Source organism: Bos mutus, chromosome 15 (genome assembly GCF_027580195.1).
Source record: "Bos mutus isolate GX-2022 chromosome 15, NWIPB_WYAK_1.1, whole genome shotgun sequence".
NCBI lineage: Eukaryota > Metazoa > Chordata > Mammalia > Artiodactyla > Bovidae > Bos > Bos mutus.
This window is the reverse complement of record NC_091631.1, coordinates 2395020-2414719: the sequence shown is the minus strand read 5'-3', so window position 1 is coordinate 2414719 and position 19700 is coordinate 2395020. Positions and strand designations below refer to the sequence as shown.

At 45.8% G+C, this 19700-nt stretch overlaps 1 protein-coding gene and 1 pseudogene across 1 annotated transcript; both read left to right on the top strand.

The window, feature by feature from the left end:
* The first annotated feature begins 562 nt into the window (after window positions 1-562).
* Window positions 563-17100, top strand: LOC102274158 (olfactory receptor 9Q2). The gene is given in 5 exon segments (XM_070383280.1): window positions 563-634; window positions 14043-14205; window positions 15970-16546; window positions 16549-16805; window positions 16808-17100. Coding segments are annotated over 3 exon segments (939 nt in total). The 5' UTR covers window positions 563-634; window positions 14043-14205; window positions 15970-16113; the 3' UTR covers window positions 17057-17100.
* Window positions 5860-10118, top strand: LOC102274446 (olfactory receptor 9Q1-like; annotated as a pseudogene).
* Window positions 17101-19700: the final 2600 nt, after the last annotated feature.

The following is a 19700-nucleotide window of genomic DNA, read 5'->3' as shown; positions in this document are numbered from 1 at the left end:
GGATTTGTAGCACAATGACAACAATTATGCAATTCTAATTTTCTCCTTTCTCTGTAGTACTATGAACCTAGTTTCTTGCAATAAATTTTATTAAAAATCCGTCACTCAAACAAACACACCATGTTGATTTTGTTTAAGAGAGTGAAGGATGAAGAAAACAGGCCATGCTGTACCCTGGCGTGATGTGATACGGAGGAGGGTGAGAAGTAATGGAAAGTGGGTGAGAGTGTAACACTTAAGCGGAAGCAAGAGAACAGAGCCTCACGGATACAACTGTGAGCCCTTGCTCGTCCTTGGGAATTCCCGGGGGGAGCTCTGGACCTTACACCGCACAAAGGATGCACGGAGGGTGAGGGGCGTGGCAGAGATTTTAGGCCAATCAATTGTTGGCACAAATACCGTGTGCTTCTCTACATTTTCTAGATTGTGTAAGCAGTAACACCGAAGCCACGTGACCGGATTCTGGTCACTGGGATGTGCGTGGGAGGGAGGCAGACCAGACCCGGTCCTCAGTGACACCCTCGGTCATCTTTCCCTGACTTCCCTGCACTAGCGGTACTGACGTCTGCCTGTTCTAAATGGCTTAGCTGCAAGGCCGATGAGAATGACTCAACCCACACTGGTCTTTTCAAGGGTAAATATAAATTCATTGTGTTAAGTCACTGTGATTTTAAGGTAATTTGTTAATACAGCATGACCCAGAGGACTCACCTCTTCACCCAGTGAGCTCTGGCATGGATGTGTCTTGTGTGTGGTCGTAAAAACATTGTTTTGGGCAGAAGGGACTGTGGCTTAGGCAGAATCCGTTAGCAGCTGGTGAGCCCAGGGCAGACTCACTTTCTGGTCCACTCCCTGGGTAGCTCTAAGACCGTGGGCTTCTCTTTGCCACGTTTCCTCATCAGTGCCAATGGGCAGTTTGTTCTCTCTCTCAGTCCCACAGGGATCTTGTGACGATGAAGGGAACACGTTGAAACGGTTAAAGCTACTCTGCAAGCATTAGATATGATTGACTTTCCTACGTTTTCTTTTCCTAAGGGGAGGGCAGAGAGGAAAGATAATGGAACATCCTTAGCGGAGTGAATGGCCCTTGTTAAGCCTGTGCCCTGAATCCGGTGGCCTCGCCCTCCCTTTTCAAGCAGACATCCTAGCACCAGCACTATGTTGAACTCTATTTGAGACTGAGAAAGAGGAGAGTTAGTAATACCGGTTCTCTTTATTTAAAATCTTGATATTTTATTCGTTATAGATTTTTGCAATGGGATTTATTGTTTAGCTCTATCTTATGACTGTTTATCCTGTTTACTAAAGCTTTGGGTGCCCCTTAACTTTTGCATCGGAGCTGAGTGCCTCACTCCTCACCCTAGTCTCGGACTCGCCTAATACCATCCTGTGCCACTGCCACGGTGCCTCGCTGGTCCCGGGTGAGGTCCCTGGGCTTTCTGGACCCTGTGAAGTTGTCCCCCTTCCTGAAGAGTCTTGCCCGTCATTCTCCTGCCAACACTTGCATCCTAACTGCCTGCCGACGTCCACCTCCACCGGGAAGCCATCCCTGATCTACCCCAACTGTAGGCATCCTTGCCTTACCGACTCCCCTCGGCACCTTCGTTACACCTCTCTAGGAGCTTAGTGCTTGTTTCCTGTAGGATGGATAGTTATGTAACCTACTAGGTTGCCTAGTCCTTGTAGACAGCCGTTGTGTTTTCTGTTTTAGAAGGATTTGTTTCATAAAGTATCTCCTGCTCTTCATTTAGAATGCTTAGCACAGTGATGAATCACGATAGAGGTGGTATCATTTTCTCTTGGTTCTCATAATTGTCCAAGAGGACAATTATTCTGTAATTATTCCCGTCTTCCTTAGTTCCTTTTCTGAACTAAGACATCTTGAAATTCAGTGACTAAATCAAGAAACCTCTGAATTTGGAGCTAAAGAAATACTGCAGTGTTAAAGACGCAGAGAGTTGGCAAAGTCCATGCCAACAAAAAGGATGTGCCAATTTCTCCTCTGGGCAATATGCCAGGCTTTTGTTTTCCCTGTGATTTCATTTGTTTTTAAAGGAAACAAAGGGAGCAAGGGTGGGGGGAAGACAGTGAAAGCCCTGACTTCCGGACAGGGCCAAGTTAGAAGACATGATGTATCTTGGTGAGGTCGCTGTGTTGAGTCCCCATGGTGTCCTTCTGAATAATGTGATCAAAGCCTCGTGTTTACAAAACACCCTATTCCTTCTAGGATGTGGCCACACCGATGAGGGCACAGTTTCTGACATTGTTTTGACTAGAGAAGGTAAAGCCAGAGACACCTCACTTCTCCAGGGACCGTGTAGAACTGGGATTCAGGCTTTTCAGACTCAACTGAGTCGGTGTGTTGCAGGGCTTTGGGAGCTGGGACTGGGACCAGGAGCATTGCTATGAATCCATGTGAGAAATAACTGAACTGCCTTTCCTTAGAGACCACACCAGCTGTTGACTGGGGACTTCAGACTTCCAGAGACTATCGGTGTCTTAATCAAAAGAGATTTAATTGCACTGGAGTTGGGAGTCCAAACAAAGAGGCTTTTCTCCAGTCTTTGCTCTCCTAGCCTGGAACTGAACAAAAACTGGAATGAGGCATATATAATGAACCAGGTTTAGGAAATCACGGAAACAGAAAGATTAAGGGGAGAGAGAGAAGTAAGTGCTTGACAAACCAGAACTGGCAAGGAACTTGAGGGTGATACATGCAGGGACCAATCTTCAGGCAGCTATGACATTACTGTCCCCAAGTTCATTCACTAATATGTGTGTGTGTGTGTGTAGAGTGTAGGAGGAGGGGGAAGGACACTGAGGCCTGGAGAGATAAGGTGATTTGCTCAGGGTCATCACTAAGCAGGTTTGGGAGGATAAGATCTACCCAGACCCCCTGCTCCCCAGCACAGTGGTCTCTCCCCAGACCCTTAAGATTCTCAAGCAGTGGAAGAGAAATGACGTTTTAGAGACAAAGGAAAAATTAGTGAAAAAGAGAGACGAGGACTGCAGGGTAAAGATGAAGTGGAATTCAGGTGAGGAAACTGTTCTGGTCCCCTTGGCTCATGCTCAGTTCAGACCACCAGATCCAATTCCTTGGATTCATCATTCTCTCCAATACGTCAGTGCAACGCTGGCCTAGCTGCCAAAGTTTAATGCTTTAAAGATGATCAAATACCTTCTCTACTCCCCTGCACTGCACCTCTGCCAAAGGAATTTCTGTCCATTAGCACAAGAGTCTCCATCAGCCTCAGATACGGAGAGACTGCAGAGCTGGTTTTCATGCTTGTCTGCGTAAAGGCAGACATTTCCCCGGTCCTCTTGGGCTGTTGGAATTGACTCGTGATGCATGTAAAATCCTGCCTTAAGATAAATAGGGCTTCTGTGTGCAGTTTTGTTCCTAATGGCAGTTCCATTTTAGCTGTGCAATCTTGGAGGCAAGATGGAGTTACTTAAACTCTGTCTCAGTTGCCTCATCTGTGGAGTGGGGATAATAAAAGTTCCTGCCTCATAAAGTGAATGTGGGGATTAAGTGACTTAACATATAAATCACTTAGAATAGCGTCTATATACATGCACTGTTATTAAAGAAAATATCTGTCCTTTTAAAATCTATTTTTGTGCTCTACAGCAGCTCCCCGCCAGCGATCTGTTTTACACATGGTAGTGTACACATTCACTATATTCAAGCAGAGACATTACTTTGCCAACAAAGGTCCGTCTAGTCAAGGCTATGGTTTTTCCAGTGGTCATGTACGGATGTGAGAGTTGGACTGTGAAGAAAGCTGAGCGCCGAAGAATTGATGCTTTTGAACTGTGGTGTTGGAGAAGACTCTTGAGAGTCCCTTGGACTGCAAGGAGATCCAACCAGTCCATTCTGAAGGGGATCAGTCCTGGGATTTCTTTGGAAGGAATGATGCTAAAGCTGAAACTCCAGTACTTTGGCCACCTCATGCGAAGAGTTGACTCACTGGAAAAGACTCTGATGCTGGGAGGGATTGGGAGCAGGAGGAGAAGGGGACGACAGAGGATGAGACGGCTGGATGGCATCACTGACTTGATGGACGTGAGTCTGAGTGAACTCCGGGAGTTGGTGATGGACAGGGAGGCCTGGAGTGCTGCGATTCATGGGGTCGCAAAGAGTCGGACACGACTGAGCGACTGAACTGAACTGAAGTGTATACATGCCAATGCCACTCTCCCCATTCATGCCACCTTCTCCTCTCAGATGACCCAGAGGAGATGGAGGGGGTAGGAGGCTCACAAGGGAGAGGATTTATGTATACATATAGCTGATTCATGTTATTGTACAGCAGAAACTAATACATTGTAAAGCAATCATATTCCAATTAAAAAATAGTGAAAAAAATCTATTTTTGGTAAGCTAAGAGAATCTAGTTAAGACAACAGCTTTCTGTTAAGTAACCACACTTAGCTTGTTGAGATTGGTAGGCTAAGTCCAAGGATGGCTTATGATCTCTACGAATATTCATCAATTTTATTGGGTTCTTAAGAGTTTAGCTTTTATTTTTAAATGTTTTCATAAAAATAAATACAATCACTTGAAGGTCTGCACAATGCCTTTCTCTCTGCAGTGTGCTTTATATCTCTTGATAACTTTGTCTGTTGCACAAAAGCATGTTGAGGTTTACTGTGTGCTGAGCTCCAGGGCACATATGCTGACCAGGGAAGACAGTCTCAAGGAGACTTCCTATGGGAAGTAGGCTCTAAGCTGGGGTCTGAAGGTGGAGTGAGGCTTGGGCAGGACACTGAGGAAGGGAAAGTTAAGATGTTTCAGCAGTAGTAATGGCCTGCGGAAAGCACAGAGGTGTGAGTGAAGGTGGGGGATTAGAGAAGCCACAAATAATTCAGGTGACTGGAGAAAAGGGTGAGGGTGGGCTGTGGCTGTGGGTTCAAAGAGTGAGAAGCGAGAAAGAGGCACAAGGGATTAAGTAGGGGAGACCTCATGGAGGGCTTCCCCTGACACACCCAGGAGTCTAAGAACATCCTGTCCTTGATGGGGCACCATGCCTGGAGTTTTTGAATTAATTATTGGCTGCACTGAGTCTTTGTTGCTGCGCACGGGTGAGCTGGGCAGACTCTCTAGGTGTGGTGATAGGGCCTCTCACTGCGGTGGCTCCTCTCGTTAGAGTTCAGGCTCAGTAGCTGTGGTGCATGGGCTCTGCTGCTCTGTGGCAGGTGGAATCTTCCCAGACCAGGGATCGAACTCATGTCTCCTGCGTTGGCAAGTGGATTCTTAAGCACTGAACCACCAGAGAAGTGCTGTGTCTGGATTTTTTAACAGGGGAATGAAGAGGGATTCTATTAAAGTCTCAGAAGTATCACTCTGGCTACGCTGGGGAAGAATTGGCAAGAAGCCGGCCTGAGGACAGGGGAAGCTGTTAGTTACAAGGCTCTTGTTTTGATCCAGGCAAGAAATGAAGAGGGTGTGAAATCAGGGAGGAGCTATGGTCCTAGAGGAAAACAAAGGAAGGAGTCCTGAGATAGATATTTCGGTGGGAGGCAGGAGCCCAGGTATCAACCCCTGTTGGAGAGATAGGGAAATCCTGGTTGAGTGGTTATCTGATGTGCAGGGGTTTACACAGCTAGTAGGGAATAAAGCACTGCTTTTCTGAAAATGTTCACCAGTACTGGTTTTCTTGACATACAAGATGACTCCACGTCACAGAATTGCCTCGGATGTAAGAGTTCAGACCCGTTCTCTCTGAAGCCCCCACGTAGCACCTGGATTTTGTCCACAAGACATGCTCGACATGGTAAACCAGAAAGAGATTGAAATCCCATGTACGGCTGCATAACTTGCTACTCATCCTCACCTTCTCAGGTACCCCTGGCTTCATGGCAGAGAAGAACCTCACTTTTGTGACGGAACTCCTCCTCGCCGCCCTCACCGACTGCCTGCACGGGCCCTGCCTCTCTTCCTCCTGTGCCTGTTTGTCTATCTGGTCACCCTGTCGGGGACTGAGGGCCTGATCATCCCGACCCGCATGGCTCCCCGGCTCCAGACCCCCATGAACCCCTTCGGAGTCACCGCTCGCTCCCGGACGTCTGCTGCTCGTCGGTCACTGCGCCTCAGACGATGGCCGCTCCCCAGCGCGCCGCGCCGCCCAGCTCTTCCTCTTCAGCTTCCTGGGCTCCGCGGACCGCTGCCGCCCGGCCCTCACGGCCTGCGAGCGCCGCGTGGCCGTGCGCCGCCCCCCGCTCGACGTCGCCGCCGTGACGCGGAAGGCCCGGGTGCGTTTCGTGAGGGGAGCGCACGCGGCGGGCGCCCTCAGCGCCTGGGTGAGGACCGCGTCGGCCTTCGCGCTCTGCCTTCGTTTTCTGTGAGCGCCCACCTCTCTTAGAGATGACCTGTGGGGACAGCTCTACCCAGGAAGGGGTAATGACTGTGTTTGCCGTGTTCGTCATCCCTGCCTGCATGGCGGCGATTCTGGTTCCTGCCTGCTTCCCATCATGGCCGTTATGAGGATTCCCTCTGCAGGAGGCCGCGCCAAGACCTTCTCCACGTGCACCTCCCACCTCACTGTGGTGTCGCTCTTCTTTGGGACCCTCATCTTCATGTATCTGGGAGATCACTCTGGCCGGATCACAGCGGTGATCCCCATGTTGAACCCTCTTACCTACAGCCTGAGGAACAAGGAAGTGCTGGAGGCCCTGAGGAAAATTCTCAACAGAGCCAGGGTGTCCTAACCATCCAAATTGGAAATTCCTGAGCATCGTTTTCTTTGCAGTGCCAACATTCTGGGAACTCATTATTTATAGCATGCTCGATGTTTAAATGAATGTGTCATCGTGTAAGGCATAAAAAAGAACCAGAACTTGTAGTTCCAGGGAAAGAAAAGAAGGAAAGGAAGCGGCAGCTTAGGAAGAGATTGGAGTAAGAGCTCTAACTCCCATGACAGTGACAAAAAAATATCTGAAATTAAATCCTGTGTAATCTGTTCATTTATCCATCCATCAGTCCATCCATTAATCCACCTTATTCTTTTGATGCATTTCAAAGTGAGTGAGAGACATCAGTATTAATGCTCTTCTATCCTATATAGGCAAGAATGATTTCATCAATTAGGATTCAATATTTAGATTATGTTTATTTAAAAATGTTTTAAAATTGAACTATAGTTGGTTTAAAATATTGTGTTAGCATCAGTTGTACAGCATAGTGATTCAGTATTTTTGTAGATTTTACTCCAATACAGTTTATTACAAGATATGGCTATAATTCCCTGTACTCTACAGTACAGCCTCACTGCTTATCTGTTCTACACCTAGTAGTTTGAATCTGATCATCCCATACTCCTGATTTGTCCCTCCCGCTCCGCCCTCCCCTTTGGTAGCCATAGTTTGTTCTGTTTTACCTATACATTCATTTGTATTACTTTGTAGATTCCACATATAAGTGATATCACATAGTGTTCGTCTTTCTCTGTCTGACTTACTAAGCATAATAGTTCCATTTATGTTGCTGCAAATGCATTATTTCTTTTTTCATGGCTGAGTAAAATTCATACATATCCATAGAGAGCACATCCTTTTTTTTTTGATGTGCTGTGCAGCTTGTGGGATCCTAGTTCCCCAAGCAGGGACTGAACCCAGGCGCCCTGCAGTGGGAGCACAGAGGCCTAACCACTGCCCAGGACCTTTCCATAGAACGTATTCTTAATTCAGTCATCTGTTGACGGGCACTTGTGTTGCTTCCCTGTCTTGGCTATTATAAATGGTGCTGCTATGAACACTGGGGTGCCTGTGTCTTTCTGAATTAGAATTTTCAGTTTTTCTGGATATATACCCAGGAATGGAATTCCTGGATCATGTGGTAGTTCCATTTTTAGTTTTAAGGAGACTATATAATAGTGTTCTCCGTAATGGCTACACCAATTTACATTCCAATCAGTAGTGTACGTCCTACCCAATGTTTGTTATTTATAGACTTTTTTAGGATAGCCATTCTAACAGATGTGAGGTGATAGCCCATTGTTGAAATAAACTCAAAATGGTTTAAAGACTAAATATAAGAATGGAACCATAAAACTCCAAGAAGAGAACATAGGCAGAACACTGACATAAAGCATAGCAGTATTTTCTTGGCTCAGTCTCCTAAAGCAAAAGAAATAAAAGCAAAAATAAACAAAGGGGACCAACTAAACTTAACAACGTTGGCACAGCAAAGTATACCATTGACAGAAATGAAAAGATAACCTAAGGAATGGGGAAAATAACTGCAATAACATGATGGATAAGGGATTAATATCCAAAATATACAAACAGCTCAAATAACTCCATATCAGAAAAACAAACAACACAATGAAAAAGGGCAGAACTGAATAGGCATTTTTTCAAAGAAGATATACAAATGAGTATGCGAAAAGATGCACAATTTCACTAATTATTCAAGAAATGCACATTATGTTCTTTGTTTTGTTTTTGTATCTTGGCTTTTTTTGTTTTTGGCTGCATTGTACAGCATGCTGGATCTTAGTTCCCCAATCAGGGATCAAACCCACACACCCTGTAGAGGAAGCATGGAATCTCAACCACTGGACCACCGAGGAAGTCCCAGATTGTGTTTATTCTTAATAATTAAATTCAGGTAGTGACCTGATAGTCCAGTTCATAGAGCTGACCCTGCTCTTAGTACTCTTCAGACTCCTGTCGTCGTCTCCCAGATGCTTACATCAGTCTGTGCTCCCAATAACATGTTGGTCAATTACTGTCACCACTGGAACTATGACTTGTTCTTTCTTCTTCTCCCCCTGTTACAGCTCCCATTCCTCACATCACTTGCCTGAGAATCCACTTGGTGATTTCTTCCATTTCCACTGCCCGTAATGGTATCTTCAGAATCTGTATCATAGATGTTGACGCTCTATGTTCTTAAAGCTTTTGACCTCGGGGAGGCAGAGCATTGCTGTGTCCCATGACACACAAGGAAATCCTTGTCTGCACTGGCCCCTGAGCTCTGCAAAAGCTCCACCTGTATACAAAACTTTGCAGAGTCTGTTGGGTCTTGCTCTTCACTTGTCTGACTATAGGTACCTTAGTCAATTCCAATGCACTAGGAAGGAACAGGCCTCACTTACTTATTAGTCTACATTTTTCCTTTGATCCCCATTCTTGGAATTCAAACTCCTTTTTATCCTGTTCTTGGCTTCCAGACCCTGATAAGTTGGCTGTTCTGAGATATTAGTCTGACATCTTCTTAGTCTGCCGGCTTTCTGAATAAAGTCGTATTTCTTGCCTCAACACCTCATCTGTAGACTTACTGGCATATCATGAGGTGAACTGAGAGAGTCTGGACTTGGCAATAGGACTCCTCCCATCACCCTTCTCAGTTGTCTCCTGACAAATGATTTCCTCCAAGGAGACTTCATATTACAAGCCAGGTCCTTCGAGAACCATCAAAGAAGGGACTTGGTATTATGGTCTCTCTAGTGACTTGAGGAGACGATCCCACCATCCTTTGCCCCAGACCTGAAAGAGAAGTCCTGGGGACCACACTGTTTAGTAGAAGAGATTGGAGAAGAAAAGCCACCGCTCTTCTGGAGACAGTACAAGATAGCAGGTACTACCTACATTGGTTGCAGGAGAGCTGAGCAATATGGCATGATTTTCAAGGTGCCAAGATGTGGTTGGATTCACTCTTAAATCCCCTGTCTTAGCTTCTGATTCCTTTGCTTGAAATTAGCCTGCTTAGCTGTGAGAAATGGACTATTTCTTGCCACCTCAGTAAACAAATGATGTCACAGTCTCCCAGTGATTGCAGCCTTCCAGTGTGAGCCCTTGAGCCCTGAGGAAAGGAAGCCCTAAGGAAGGAAAAGAATACCTTCCACTAGCAGCTGTCAGACTGCTGTCACTCCCTATGGTGAGCCCCGAGGAAGCTCAGCATGTGGAAATACAGGATACTGGCCCCAGATAGCTGAGGTGCACATCAAAGGAATGATTTCTTTGAGCCCAGACTCTTGCATCTTTCCATACATAGAGAAGCACTAAAGTCCTTAGCTTGGGCTATCTGGTTTTCTTTAATTTATGATAATCTTTTGATGTTCTGGCTACCTACCCTTTGTTGCAAAACTTCTATGTAACCTGGTTCCCCACCTTGCCTCCTAGGAGCAGTTCTTTCAGGCTTATATGAGTTGCTGTCTCCTGGGCCTGAAGTCTTAAAATTCCCACTGAATAAAAACATAACTCATCTTTTAGGTTGTGAATATTTTTTTAAGTTGACAAACTTTTCTGGAGATTGTAGGATATGACAGAAGGAAAGCTGGATGGTGACTGCTGCTAATCAGCTGTGTGTTCTTCCATAAGAGAGTTCCCAGTCTATACTTCGATTTCTCCTTCTGCAAAATTGGGGAGAGGTTGGAATGAGAGCATTTTGAGTCCCTTTGTCATATGGCATTCTATATATCCAGGTTTTAATTCTGTTAAAGTGTAAATGATTTTTACACTTTAGAGAACCCACATTATGCATTGTCAGCCACTTTCTTCAGAAGAGGACCATCTCAGAGATGTCTCTGAGCATGAATTAGGATGGGAAGTGAGTGCCTGAGAACCAGGTAACTGAGAGATATGGAAATGGGTGCCAAGGCTAAGGAAGATGCAATAGCCTGAGACAAACTTTCTATGCTTTACATTGGCATCTTATAGGGAAGAATAAAAATTCTGGAGTTCTAGAATCTGTAAAGTGAGGGCAGAGATACCATGATAAGCTGTTACAGCAAGATGAGTTTTTCCACAGCAAACTTATGGGCGCTAGGCTATCTTCAGTCTTCCTGGTTGGCTTAGTGGTAAAAGATTCTGCCTACCAATGCAGGAGAGGCGAGACAGGGGTTTAATCCCTGGGTCAGGAAGATCCCCTAGAGGAGGACATGGCAACCCACTCCAATATTCATGCCTGGAAAATCTCATGGACAGAGGAGCCTGGTGGGCTACAGACCACGGGGTCACAAAGAGGCAGACACGACTAAGCACACATACATGTAGGCTATCCTCAGCCTCGCTCTAGTGTGAGACCCACCCAAGTATGAATGGGGGAAAATAGTAGAGACGGATCCCAGGGGAAGAGCTTGAAACACGGAGGAGTCAAAATTCACTCTTCTGGGCTAGATCTGTTTCTTTGGCCACTTTTGTTATCATAATCACATATAATGGCCTGGCTCAGAGAATCCCGTCCCTCTGCCTGACCATTAAGGTAAAGTGCCTTTGTTCAGAACCCTGTCCACCTGGAGATGGTAGGAAGGAAGAAATTAACACATTCCCCTTCCTGAGGCTTGCCATTTTAGGAGATACATGCAAGACTAAATGACCTTTTTCACTTTGTTTTCTCACCTCTCCTATCTCTGATCCATAAAAGAACCTGGCATCTGGACCCCCAAAAGATGGTTATTTTGAGACATTAGCCTGCCATCTTCACAATCAGCCAGTTTTCTGAATAAGGTTGGATTTCTTGCCTCAACACCTTATCCCTGCGATTCACTGGCCTCTTGTGCAGTGAGCACAGTGGGCTTGGACATGGTAACAAGCTGACGATATGCCCTGCTTTCACCAAAACCGCGGAGGCTCAGCCACTGGACACCTAATAACTGAAGGAAAAGTCTTTCTTAAAGGGCAATGGTTTCCTCTTCCATCGCTCTTGAGACATCCATCTAGAAGGATGCGGCTCTCCTTCTGTTCCCCTCCAAATTCCTTTCCCAGCAGGAGTGATTGCTTGAGGGGCAGCCAGTCTGACTGAGACTTAAAGCAGCCAGATCCTGAGCTGAGTCATCAAGAGATGCCTTTTTTGGAATGATTACTGCTCTGCTGATGGCATTTGGTCAACTGCTGAGCTTTTCTAGAGCTGCCCTGCCTAAGGATATCCTTTCCCTAGGAACTCTAGTTCTGCAGGGTGTTAATCTGCTTTCAGTGAAAAAGGTCTGTGGTCAAATACTTTTGGGAAATGGTGGGTTAAAGAATGTTGACAAGGTTTCTTAGTAATTGGACCTTATAGATCCATTAACATGCTGATATGCCATAAGATTTTCCGCTAGGAGAATGAGGTATGCAGTGATTTCCAAACTTATGAGAATGGTAAGCCTATTTTCTTTCCTGGCATGTCTACTAAGACACCTGGATAAACATAAGCCTTTATAAAGTAGGAGAACCCTTTGGCAGTGGTTCTCAAACTTTGCTGCCCAATGTAATTAACTGGGGATTTAAAACATATGGATATCTGGCTCATACACTCAAATATTCTGGATTAATTGTGTAGGGATACAACTGGGGCCTCAGGTTTTAAAGAGTTCCCAGGTGATTGTGTTAGGCAGAGAAGTTGAGAATCATTACCCTAGATCCTCTTGTCTTATGCCATCTTCCAAACAGGCTTAGTCAGTAGAGCACTGACTTGGCTCACATCATTGTTTTGCCACCAAGTAGCTGCATAGCCCTCTCTGTAGCTATGTTTTTAAATTTATATGACAAAAAAACAAAAAAAACAAAAAAAACAAAAAACCAAAAAACAAAACCTGATGATCTTAGATCTCCTATAAGGAAGGGAAGTACTGATGGGGCTTCAGAAAAACCATGCTCTTCAACAATATGCCTTTGCTATTTTACTTTATGGTACACAGCACGGGCTTCCCAGTTGGCTCAAGTGGTAAAAAATCTGCCCGTCAATGCAGGAGATTCAGGAGACATGGGTTTGATCCCTGGGGTGGGAAGATCCTTGGAGGAGGAAATGTCAACCCACTCCAGTATTCTTGCCTGGAAAATGGACAGAGGAGCCTGGTGGGTTATAGTCTTTAGGGTTGAAAAGAGTCCGACATGACTGATCATGCCCACGTACACACACAGAACACAGCGGATCTAGCAGGACTAGAGCTCCTGAGAATGCTTCCCAAGGCACCATCTGTAGATCTAATTTTTGAAGATTAATTTATCAGAACCCCCTGCAGTGTCTGTTAGCAATGTAGGTGCCTGTGCCCTCTGGCGTAGACACTGCATCAGAATTTATGGATGTGGAACAATAGTATTCATGTGTTAAATCAATTCCCTGCGTAATTCTTATGCCCGCTGAGTTTGAGAAGCAGTGCCCTGAAGCAGAGGCAGGGCACCATTAAGAGTGTGCTCAGTTTGCCTGGGGGAAGTCTGCTCAGGACCCGCTCACATCTGCCTTTGCAATTATCATCTTGACCCTTCCACTCTGAAGATTCTTTCTGTCAAATGGTGAACTATCAGAGTCACCAATTACAGCACGTCTTGGCCATGGGGGTGGGGGGGAAGCATGTGCTTACAAAACAGCCTCCTTTGGGGATCAGGTCCTCAGGTGGGTAAGAATCCGCCTGCAATGCAGGAGACCTGGGTTCAATCCCTGGGTCGGGAAGACCCCCTGGAGAAGGGAAAGGCAACCCACTCCAGTCTTCTGGCCTGGAGAATCCCATGGATGACAGGAACCTGGAGGGCTACCATCCATGGGGTCGCAAAGAGCCGGACATGACTGAGCGACTGAGCACAAGCACGTATTTGGTTAGGGTGTCACTGTGCAGAATGCCCCAGTTGAAGTTCTCAACTGAGATACAGAAAACCTTCAAAGAAATATATTTTTTTTGGTGCAAGGTAGAAATGAGACAAGGCATCAGCTCCATCAGACCCTGGTGGCAAGATGTAGGATGGGGCTTTGGGAGTTTGAAATTAAAGAGAAAACTTCAAATTATTAGTCATTTTGGTGGGAAGATAAATTGTCTTTCCCTGGAGACTTACCCCGGGGACCAATTATGGCATGATGCTAGGGTGGCAAGTACAAAAAGCACCGCCAGAAAGGTCTAGTGCGGGATCAGAAGCTCAGGGAGAGAGGCCAATCCCCAGGCCCCGATATCCTGGGCCAAGTCTGAAAAAAATCCTGGTGACTCTAACATCAGGGATGCATTGTTTTGTCAAGGGTGAGAGGAATTCCATGAAGTTAGAATAAGATATAGTGGTTCTGGAAGCAACCCCCCATGAACCAAGTTGCTGGGACTATGGACTCACGCTGCATTTTTGTCTATTTAAAGAGGACAAAGACAAAATAATTGAAGTCTAGAGAAGAAAAGTGACTTGCCCTGGGTCATACATCTAATGTGAGTGGGCTAGAACCCAGGTCTCCTCTAGATCAGCCGGTCATTGACAGAGGAAACACTAAACAAAGAAAGAAGACGCTAGTGAAGTGGAAATCAGGTAAGGATGGTTCATGCCTCTGCTCGTGCTTCAAAATCTAATTTCCAGTCCTTGTTATTATGTCTAATGGGTCAGCTTAGTTTTGACTTGGCTGCTGGTACATCAGGTAAGCAAACATGACTGAAATCCTCCTTTACAGCCCTATTCTAGAACTCTATTAAGAGCCCTCAAATCCATTAATCCAGATTCCTCTGGCAGTGCTTGGGCAACACCAGGCTGCAGAAATAGTTCTTCTTTCAAATTTGGATGCTGTTTATTATTATCAAGGGCTTCCCTGGTGGCTCAGCTGGTAAAGAATCCGCCTGCAACGTGGGAGACCTGGGTTTGACCCCTGGGTTGGGAAGATACCCTGTAGAAGCGAAAGGCTACCCACTCCAGTATTCCGGCCTGGAGAATTCCGTGGACTGCATAGTCCATGGGGTTGCAAGGAGTCAGAGACGCCTGAGCGACTTTCACTCACTTGTTATCACTGCTGCTTTTATTAGGGACTGTGAGAACAACCAACGGTGCTTATGGAGCTTTGCGAGGTGCTAAAAGGAGCTTATGTCTGCTCTTTGGAGTCAAAGGTTAATGCAAGTACTTGCAAAAATCAAAGAAAACAAACAGAAAACCCTGGATAAGCCAGCGAACTCTAACTAGGATAACAGCTATTTGTTAAAGATGCATGTTGTCAGGCTGAAAATAGAAATATTCCTATAAGCACAGCTCACTGCTGATTGCTAATGGATTTTTTTGTTGTTATTTATGCTTTTTTTTGTTCATAGAATATAAATTGCCCTTCCTTAAAATGTTCATTTAAAATTTTAAATAGCCACCATATATATGTACAGCACTTCTGCATCTATTTTAATCTTTGCATTAGTATTATCTCATAAGCAGGGCAGATATAATGATCCCCTTTTGGCAGAAGAGGAAATTGAGGTTCAGAGAGGTTAAGTGCCTTGTGGAAGATCAAACAGACAATTGGGGACAGAGTTGCACATACAAAAGCTGACTTGTAGGGGTGGGGAAGGAGAGGAAGGGATGAATTGAGAGAGTAGCATTGAAACATGTACATTATCATATATAATAAAGTAGATAGCTAGTGGGAAGTCGCTGTGTAACACAGAGAGCTTAATCAGGTGTTCTGTGACAACCTAGAGGGGTGGATGGGGTGAGGGGTGGAAGGGAGGTTCAAGAGGGAGGGAACAAATGCTTACTTAAGGCTGATTCACCTTGCTGTATGGCAGAAACCAACACAAGGTTGTAAAGCAATTATCCTCCAATTAAAAATAAATAAAAGCTGACTTGTAGAGGGGATATTGTATACATACAGCTGATTCATTTTGCTGTACAACAGAAACTAACACATTGTAAAGCGACTATACTCCAATCAAAATTAATTTAAAAAAAGAGCGGACATAAGTTAGAGAATCACTTGGTCTTCATTCTTAGTATAAGGGAAGCAGCCATTACTTTTTAAAATTTAAATTAAAAAATTGTTTTTTACAATGTTGTGTTGATTTCTCCTCCTTAAAAATCTAGGAACAGATCTACCATGTGACCCAGCAATCCCACTCCTGGGCATATTCCCTGAGAAAACAAAACAGAAATATGCTGCCAGTATTCATGGCAGCACTTTACAAGAGCTAGGGCATGCAAACAACCTAGATGTCCATGGACCGATGAAAGGACAGAGAGTTGTGGTGCATATTACAGTGGAAGCATTCATGACTTTTTATCCTATATGGTTGCGAGCTCTGTATTTGTTCATTTCCACATTAGGCTGCCAAGTTTGCTGATGTCCAGAGCTTTACCTATCAGACACTCAGCTTAAATCTCTTCCTTGAAAATGGCTTGAACGTCTTTTCAGGGACCCCCTTATGGGGCGCTGGGGTCTCCGCCTTCACAGGCAAACCGCTGAGTTGGATGCCTGGCAGGAATTCCACGGTAGTGACAGAATTCCTCTTGACGGTGTTCGCTGACCACCCCCACTGGGGGCTTCCGCTCTTCGCGGTCTTTCTGGGTTTCTACCTGCTCACTCTGCTGGGGAACTGTGGAATGATCCTCCTGATCCGCCAGGATCGCCGGCTGCACACCCCCATGTACTTCTTCCTCGGCCACCTCGCCCTCGTGGACATCTGCTACTCGTCCACCGTCGTCCCCCAGGTGCTGGGGGTCCTGCTGGAACGCGGCGTCGTCCTCTCCAGGGCGCGCTGCGCCGCCCAGTTCTTCCTCTTCACCTTCTTCGCGTCCATGGACTGCTACCTCCTGGCGATCATGGCCTACGACCGCTGCGTGGCCGTGTGCCGCCCCCTGCTCTACGTCGCCATCGTGACCGAGAAGGCCCGCTGGGTTTTGGTCGTGGGGCGTACGCGGCAGGCTTCTCCAGTGCCTTGATTCGAACAGTCACCGCCTTCACGCTCTCCTTTTGCGGGAACAACCAGATCGACTTTATTTTCTGTGACCTCCCCCCTCTGTTAAAGCTCTCCTGTGGGGACAGCTACACCCAGGAGGTGGTGATCATTGTGTTTGCCGTTTTGGTTATGCCCGCTTGTATCCTGATCATCTTGGTTTCCTACGCGTTCATCGTCCTGGCCATTGTGCAGATGCGCTCTTCCGGGGCCGCGCCAAGACCTTCTCCACCTGCGCCTCCCACCTCGCTGCTGTGGCTCTCTTCTTTGGGACCCTCATCTTCATGTACCTGCGGGACAACTCGGGCCAGTCCTCGGAGGCGGACAGGGTGGTGTCGGTGCTCTACACGGTGGTGAGCCCGATGCTGAACCCTCTCATTTACAGCCTGCGGAACAAGGAGGTCAAGGAGGCGGTCCTGAAATCCCTGAGCCGACCGAAGGTTTCTGGAAGGTCCTAGATGGACCTTCATCAGATATGTCACTCCTTAGTTGCTCCACCTTTTCTGTCTTTCCTCAAGTGTCACCTACTTGGGAAGATTTTCCCAGATAACCTTATTAAAATTGCACCTAACATTCCATCTCCATTTTCTGATTTACTGTGTCATGTAATACTCGTCAGGGCTTTCCGGGTGGGTCAGTGGTAAAAAATGTCTGCCTGTGATGTTGTAAGAGGTGCAGGAGATGCTGGCTCAGTCCCACGGTCAGGAAGATCCCCTGGAGGAGGGCAGGGTGTTGTCCCACTCCAGTATGTGTCCCTGGAGAGCCCCATGGACAGAGGGGCCTGGTGGGCTACAGTCCATAGCTCCAAAAGAGTCGAGAAGAATAGGACACGACTGAAGTGGCCAAGTACACACGCACAGAATACTTGTCAGGATCTGGTGCTCTGTGTTATGCATATTTGATATTGTCTGGTCCTCACGACTAGAAAGGAAGCCACGTGAGAAGAAGCACTTCTATCTGTGAGATTCATTTCTGTATGCCCCCGGGGCTTAGCAAAGCACCTACCACGCAAAAGGCTCTCAATAAATATTTGTTGAACGTATGAATTAATCCCAGGTTCCAGTGTCGACCTTTAAGTTCCAACTTCTTCTGTTCTGAGTGTTTTTATCTGCCAAGTGGGTTTACCTAACGTAAAGGACCATAATTTTGAGGATTCAATGCACGAATGGGTAAGAACCATGCCGATCTTATTCCCTAGCATCCGTTGACTGTAATGCATTGCCCTGCACAGCTGATGAATGAAACGAATTAAACCCTATCTACCGACACAGCTATGTTTTGATCCAAAGGGATTTCCAAACCCCATCATTTATGTTTTCACTGTTTCCCCTCTTATTGTTTCTGTGGGTTTTGAATGATAATAATATGAATATTAGTGATGATAATGATGGATAGATAGCAACAATCAAGATTTACTAGGCTTTATCACCTTCCAGGAATTGTGATGTTTGCTCCAGGAATTATTTGATTTAATTCTTTCCACAACACTGTGAAGCATATTTTGTTATTATTCCTGCTTACTGGTGTGGGAGGCACCTGGGAACTTAGAGTTGAGTAATTGTGCCAAAGTCAGCAAGCAAAGGCTAGAGTGAGGTTCCCTCGCGCCCCACCCAAAACCTGAGCTCTTCACAGTCTCCTACTACGATCTACTTCCCACCCTATGTAATTACTCAGTCTGGGATTTATTGTTATTGCAATTTTCTTTTTCCTTTTACCTGGTGAAGAAAAGATAAAAGGCCAGTCAGTAGAGGTACAAGGCAGTCAGCAACGTTTATTTTATAGCCCTGATGTGTTGGTACTGTGTAATGTGGAAGTGTGTGTCAGTGTGGTGTGTGTGTGTGTGTGTGTGTGTGTGTATGCATGCAGTTGTGTATGAGAAAATGAAGTGCACAGATTAAACAGATGGTGACTTCTGAACTCTAGGACCTTTCATTTTAAGGACATATAACAAAAATTTTAGAAAAGAGTTGAGTGGATATGTTTAAGAAAAGATACTGGGAGAAAATTACAGCTGTGGCCAGGAGATTTGGATTCACACAGCAGCCTTTGCTGGTGTTTTTGTGCAAATCACTTCACTTGGGGTGAAGCAACTCCATGGAGGGCATCTTGGTCATTTTTCAAATATTAGCTGCCATGTGATGTTCCTGACCCATAAACTTCTGTCATAGGTGCTAAGAGGCATTTTGTATTGTAGAAAGAGCTCAGAATTTGGTACCAAAGTGTCTAGTCTGTCACTTCTTAGTCCTTATGGCTTCAGGTCCGTTAAGGCCTATCAGCCTGCTTTCTCAGCTGTGAAATAAGGCTTACTGAGCATTTACTGTAGGCAAGGTTTTATGTGATGGCACCCCACTCCAGTACTCTTGCCTGGACAATCCCGTGGATGGAGGAGCCTGGTGGGCTGCAGTCCATGGGGGCCCGAAGAGTCGGACACAACTGAGGGACTTCACTTTCACTTTCCACTTTCATGCATTGGAGAAGGAAATGGCACTCCACTCCAGTGTTCTTGCCTGGAGAATTCCAGGGATGGGGGAGCCTGGTGGGATGCTGTCTATGGGGTTGCACAGAGTCGGACACGACTGAAGCGACTTAGCAGCAGCAGTAGCAGGTTTTATGTGCAGCTCATTTGTCCTCACAACTTGGTGCATGTAGAGGATGGGAAGGTGCTGGCTGGCATTCATAAGCATAAACATTAATTCATAAACAGCGTTTTCATGGTGATTGTCCCAGACCCCACAGTCCACATGTACTGATGGGTGGAGGGACCCACAGCTGATCAGTGGACATCTTCATTTCAGAACCGTCTGAAACTATATTTCCTGGGCCAGGATTAGCTTTGGATCCAGACACCTTCTGAGGTAAAGAGTTTACTAGTAATTTTTAAACTAGCCCTCAAACTGGCATACACTTAAATGCACACTTAAGCTAACAGTAGACTCTAGGCTAAAAGCTTTACATGAATCATTTATTTTAGCCCTCCCAACAAATTTAATGGAAAGTAATTATTACTGACTTCATGTCCAAAAGAAAGAAATTAAGACCCAAAGAGGTTGTGTAACTTGCCCAAGTATCAAGAAACTGACAGACCAGGGAAGGTGATCTCAG